The 6,420-nt window shown below is 46.4% G+C and overlaps 1 protein-coding gene across 4 annotated transcripts in view; it reads right to left on the bottom strand.

Moving 5' to 3' along the window:
• Positions 1-1,990: 1,990 nt before the first annotated feature.
• FBXL7 (F-box and leucine rich repeat protein 7) overlaps positions 1,991-6,420 on the bottom strand; it is a 399,891-nt gene continuing 395,461 nt past the window's right edge. For 3 of the 4 annotated variants that reach the window (XM_087443154.1, XM_004422686.3, XM_087443152.1), the window contains one exon: positions 1,991-5,344. In XM_087443154.1, coding sequence (XP_087299280.1) covers positions 4,608-5,344 — 737 coding nt within the window. In that variant the 3' untranslated portion in view covers positions 1,991-4,607. The remainder of the gene's footprint in view (positions 5,345-6,420) is intronic. The other variant, XM_087443151.1, reaches the window with a different exon arrangement.

Raw genomic sequence — 6,420 nt, 5'->3', positions numbered from 1 at the left:
TTCTTCAAGGCCATCCTTTGACACCTGGATGATGCTGATTGCTTATACCTGAGTAACAATTTTGAGCTTAAAGGTAGCCTTCTTGGGTGGTCCATGAGGCCAGCATCCTAGTTACAGATATTTCCTGGCATAGCTCTGCTGGAGATGCCACAACTGTGCTGTTGACAGGCAGGGATTGTGTCATATCCAGCTCCCAAATGGAGATGTTCTTTCCTCCCATGTGGTTTCAAATGCAAGCTTATCTGCTGACTTGAGGGGGAACAAAAGGCTCTACAAAATGGGCCTGTGGCTTTTGGAGATAATGATGCACTCAAAGAAAAAATGGAGGAATAATCACATCCTGAGTGCATTCCTGGACGGGGTGTCCCCACTGTGAGTGTGTATGAGAGTGTTTCTTCCTTCGTGTGAACAGCTTTGCCCACCCAGTGGTCATCTTAATGAAACTTCCCTAAACTATTCTTTGGGCAACTGCAGCTGTGTTTAGGGAAGTCTCAGTGACAGCATCAGCATCCGCTGCAGACAGATGGTGACAGGCACGCGCCTCCCCCGGCCCTGCTCCTTCCTGCAACATTAAGGACCACTTTTGGTATATGGATCAGAAAGAAGAAACCATTTGACCAACAGCATGTGAGAGGTAATCCAGTTTTGTTTCACAGCTTTACTGTGTGAACATTTTCACTGAAATATGTACCTAATCTCTAAATATTCTCTCTTCCTCTTCTACTGTCTATTCAGCATTTCTTCCATTTAACTTCTCTCTGAACTAATCATGATTGCCAGCTGTTGAACAAACGCACTACTTTTGGTGACTTCTCTGTGAAAATTTAGACAAGGTAAGAGACTTTATTGTATTACTTTTTCCCTTAAAAATAATCTTTTATTTCTTTTGTGTCACGTTGCTTGCTCTTGGATATCAAACTTCTTGAAGACTTTTTCTAATTCTGAACAAATGTCAATGTAAGAAGTCATGAACTTCAAGGGCAAATGCATTTTATTTACTGCTAGCCTTCCTCTGGGATCTTGACAAGAATTGCGTGGCGCTACCTCAAGTTAACGTTTCAAGACAGTTAACAGTCCTATTGGTTTAAGTGAGAGTCATTAAGCAGCTGACACAGGGTGAGACGAAGGTGGAGGACAAATAGATTTAAAATCGATATCTCTTAAAACCTTTTTACTTGCTAAAAAGTTTGCCATTCATCTATCAGTACTTGCTTTCCGCCATACTGATTTCTCAGATCTAAAGGCTGGGTGAGTAGAGATTTGGCATTTCTCTTTTTCTGACTGATAATTTTTCCTTTTAGATCAAGTTGCCATATTCTCCTTCCAGGTTTTAACACACTAAGACTTTCTTTCTTTTTTTAATTTATAACAACTAACTGTCAGCATAATTTTGAAGATTTCTCTAATGTTTGTAACCAGTGCCAGGGGAAGTATATTTAGGTCTGCAGTTACTTATCCATAATTCTGAAATCTAGAAAGCTCTGAAAAAATAGAAGGTTTTTTCATTACGTTTGGCACAAATTAATTTGGTGACAAAACCTGACCCGAATGAATGCAAGGCTATTTGCAGTCTATAATAATCTTATGTAGTGTGATTATTCATACCTATCGCTGCAGAAATATTAACACATTTGATTAAGGGTGCTGTCCCAGACTTTGTCAGGGGTGTTACAAAGTACACATAGATAACTTACTAAAATATGAAAAATGATGAATTCCAAATACATCTGGAGCCAAGAGTTTGGGTTAAGGAATTGAAGACCTGAACTAAACTGTGAAGGTAATGATTTTTCACTTACCTGATAATTTTCAGCCAAAGTCACTGAGCCTAGGGAAGTGACAAGACCATGGAAGCAACTTTAAAGGGATAATTGCAGTGACTTGACTTGCTCTCTGCTTCAACATGAGGCAAGTTTCTCGCTTACTCTTGAGTGTCCCCAAATGAACAGCACGCTCCTCTGGCCAGAGTATTAAATGAGGCTTAACCCAATTACCAACATATTGCTTTATTTCTTGGTGGTAGTAAATTAAGGCTTTCTAGAGTCATACAGCACGCAGTGATTTGAACATTAGAATCAAAAAAACAATGAGCATTCAATTTAGCAGAGGCAGGAAGGAAGCAATGTTTTAAAATAGATAAATTTCCTAGTGAGGCCTCTTGCTGGGTCTCTAAAAGTCTGCTGAGCTGTTTCCCCAGTCACCTCTATTATAGATTCATCCCCCAAGGGGAAGCAGAATGGATGAAGAGAAGACTGGGAGAAAGGAAGAAACTGGGAAAGACAGAATGTGCTGGGCAATCAGTGTGAAAGTTGGCTCTGTCTCATGTTTGGAAGACGGTTTTAGGTGATGTGGTCAGGTTGTGGTGATGAAGATATTCGCAAAGGGATGCCCTTTCTCTAATTCAGGGAGCGATTTTGGATCTCCCTTCTCATTCTGGGAGTATTAGACCATCTCATGTGGAAGGCCCCAGTGCCAAGCGTTAGGGATAATCCTTTGTGAATCTCAAATTCTGAAACTTTAGACAGGGTCACAGGTCACAGAGCAGGGGAATGCCACCTTCAACCCCTTTCATAGTTCTAAACTCTATGACTATCACTAGATACTGTCTTCAGCCAAACAAATCATTTTCCCCATGGCACACAGCCTTGATTGCATATTTAAGCTGTTGACAATGTTGACTGCAGAGGACGCCATATTTCGTGATGCATCAAAGAAACTTCCCATGCAGACACCACCTCTCTCTATCTCCTCCTTCCCAACATAAGACAAAGGAACACAGGGAGCCTACAGTGGGAGTGCAGTTGTCGAGTGGTGTGTAAGCTTTATCTGAAGGCAATTCCACATGCTCGGCTTGGAGATGCAGAGGTTCTGGGTTTGGACAGCAGACCCTTTGAAAAAGAAATAGATGAACTGTTTGAACAGTGATGAAGGAGGGGTGTGGCCAGAGAATAACTTGGGAACGGTTATGTGTTTATTAAAAAAGGCAACTAAATTTCATGAAAACGAGCAATGGAATTTCTTCTGGCATCCTGATTTCACACGAATGAGACTAGCACATGGATTTCTATCCAAATAGGACCACCTAAAATTCATACTTGGCAATGATTTTAATGTTCTATTCCAAGGGCCTGGTTGGTGAACCAGCACGTTAAGTCTTATCAGTGTATTCCCCCTTCCATTTGTCTGGCATTTTTGAGTGAACAGTATTTAAATACGTGGAAGTCTGCTCTGCATTATTTGACAGAGAACATGCAGACAGTCACAGGGGAAGGCACACAAGGTGGCAATCTGCACAAACACTATGACTTAACCCCAACAGGCTCCATGTGATGAAGTCTGGATGCACAAAGAAATAAATAGATGAGGAAAGTAGAAATGTGATCTGAATGACAAAGAACCGAGGCATCTGTTCCTGCCAGCTGCAGGGCAGATGCGCCTGCTGCACGCCATGTGTGCAACGAGAAGGATTAGAAAAACCTTAGAGGACGTGTGTCCTCTTGGGCTTCACTTGTTAATTAAAAATCATGAGGATCTTTCCTCCTATTTGAAAACACTCAGATCAACTTGACTGGGGGATGTGGGCTTTGCTGGGATTAGGAATTCCATGGTGTGGATGGTGTGGAGTGGGGTGATGCTGAGAACCCTTGGGCACAGAGACCATCCATCTAGTAGGGCAGGGAAGATGCCTAAGAGACTCACCCACCAAAACAAACAGGGATGTGAGTGATAGACTGGAGGGAAGGACATACAGGACATGCTGTTGGCACATCCGAATCTCCTGAAAGCATCCACAGGATCAATCCTCTTGGAAGAGGTAGATGCCTTGTGTGCTCTATGCCAAGGTGCTTCTGTCTATTGACATCTCTGTTCCCTCAATTACAGAAGGGGCATGAAGCTACTCCTTGAGCTGGATGGCCTCTAATTCAGTGCTGGAAGCTGCAGCGCAGAGAGATCAAGTGCTTTGCCCAAGGTCACACAGACAGTTAGTGGCAGAGCCGGGGTGGGGGGGGGGAGGAAGCAGGTCTGCTCCTCCGCCATGCTGTTTGTCTCAAGTGATTGTTTAAAAGGTTTGGAAGCACTTTATATATACCAGGTTCTGTGGCATTTATTTAACAAGAATTTGCTTGGGTGTGGGATTGAAGAGTGTGACTTAGACCAATCAAGCAGTTTAAAGAGGAGGAGGTCTGGAGAGTATTATTATTCTGATGATTTGTTGTTGCTGCTGCCAGAGTGGGGGGTGGGGTAGGAGGGATGGGGGTGGAGAACCCTGGAGATGTGCCAGGAGGAGAGAGAGAGAGAGAGAAAGGGGCGTTTCTGAAGACACTGCCATCAGCTGTGTGAGGTACATCTTTTGTGAGAAGAGAAACTGCCTATAAGTGACCTGACCCAAAAAACCATTTACTGGACTAGAAACTTGTCACCACCTTCCTTTCCTTGACCTCTGTTGCCCATGAGAAATTAGGAAAAATAAAAGCCAGATTCCTAAGAACCTTCCTGGAAGAAACAGCTGTTATGAGTGGATGTCCGTGCTTACATAGGCTGTTTTTAAAAAACATTTCGTTTGGTTCATGTCTGTACGAAAACAGTGCCGGATGGACGCTGTCCCTTCAGAAGAAGGCAGGGTTGGTGTGCTCGATGACGCAGCGCTTGCAGTGGCGTTTCACAAACCGCAGGGCCTCGACGGACACCTCGCAGTCCTGGACGTTCAGCATCTGGAGGTCGAAGCAGTTGGCCGCCACGATCTGCAAGCCTTGGCCGGTGATGCTCTCGCAGGACTTGAGGCTGAGCCGCTTGAGGTTGAAGCAGTTCAGGGCCAGGCACTCCAGGCCCGTGTCGGAGACCAAAGGGCATTTGCCGATGTCCAGAGACTTGAGTTTCGCGCAGTTCTTGGCGAGGTACTCCACGCCGTGGTCCGTGATGCCCTCGCAGCCCCTCGCGTTGAGGTAGCGCAGCTTGCTGCAGTACTTGGCGACGTAGCGGATGCCCACGTCGGTGACGCGGCCGCAGTGGGCGATGCTGAGGTACCGCAGGCGGGACTCCAGTTTGGCGATCTCTCGCAGGCCGAAGTCGCTGACGAAGCGGCAGTCGCTGACGCTCAGCTCCTTGATGGAGGCGCAGTAGATCATCAGGTAGCGGAGGCCCTCGTCGGTGAGGCGGACGCAGCGCCGCAGGTACAGGTGGGTGAGCTGCGTGCAGTGCGCCGCGATGGTGTGCAGGCCCTCGTCCTCCAGCACGAAGCAGTCCGTCATGTCCAGGTAGCGGATGGAAATCTGTTTGCCATGCAAGGGGGACAGTTTAATGGAGGCCTCCCGGGTCAAGCTGATGCAGGTCACTTTGGAGCACCCTACACAAAGAGACAGAACACACGCTCAGAGCAGCCTCCCAGAATGGGGGCCTCCCCCGGGGGTGCGGCTACGGATCCCCACCCCTCCCTTGAGCCCGGTCCCCATGTTACCCCTTCCCTTCTCGGCCCTACAGGGAAGGAAAGCAAGAATGGGTTCTCTGTGTTGATCAGATTATTTAACTACTTTGATTATCCGTGTTTAAGCGGCTTCACGGGCTGTAGAATCAGAGAGAACACGTTTCAATTCCAGATCCACCACTAGTTGCCTGACATTGGGCAAATCAGTCCTTCTGAGTATTTCCTTCGTGTTAAAATGGGGATGATCACATTCTCTGCAAGGTGGCTGTGAAAAAGGAATGAGACAATGTGTGCAAATATCTGGCCTGGCCCTAGAAAGCTCCAGAAGCTCAGTAGAGGTTAGTTCTCCCCTGCAATGGTCTGGTAGCTCTCCGGTCCAAAGAAGTGAGATGTGGGAGAGAAGTCTAGGCCCTGACCTTGGTTTGGCAGAAAGAGCTCTGGCTTGGGCGTCACACCTGGTTCAAGTCTACTTTTTATGGCCTCGGGCAGGAGACTTGACTTACAATTCTGAGTCTCAAGACTCTCCTCTATGAAATGGGAATGAGTAGCTGGCTGCCTACACTATGGGGATATAATTAGGATGCAATGAGATAATGCATACGGATGTCCTTTGAAAACTCTACAGGAAATTACACATAGTTATTAGTCTAACAAGGAGACCATCTGGGGATTCAAGTCAACCCACTTTGGTCAAGGAAGAAGAACTGTGTGACTGGATTATTGCTCCAGCCCCTCAACCAGTCTCCCTGCCCTGCCCTACTTTCATTCTCTTTACAGCTTCCAGAGAGATTCTGGAAAACAGAACTCCAATCGGGTCACTGCTCAAAGTCTTTGATGGCACCCATCTCACTCCAAGTGTAAAATCTAAAGTCTAAGGGGGCCTCCAAGGACCTGCGCCCTGTGCTCTCTGACCTCATCTCCTGCCCGACTCCTCCAACCTCACTGCATCCTTGCCGGTTCCCAGGCACCTCAGGTGCCCTCCCACCTCAGGTTCTGTG

This window comes from Ceratotherium simum, chromosome 18, assembly GCF_057802395.1.
Source record: "Ceratotherium simum simum isolate JZ-2026a chromosome 18, ASM5780239v1, whole genome shotgun sequence".
NCBI lineage: Eukaryota > Metazoa > Chordata > Mammalia > Perissodactyla > Rhinocerotidae > Ceratotherium > Ceratotherium simum.
This window is presented reverse-complemented; position numbering and strand designations above follow the sequence as displayed.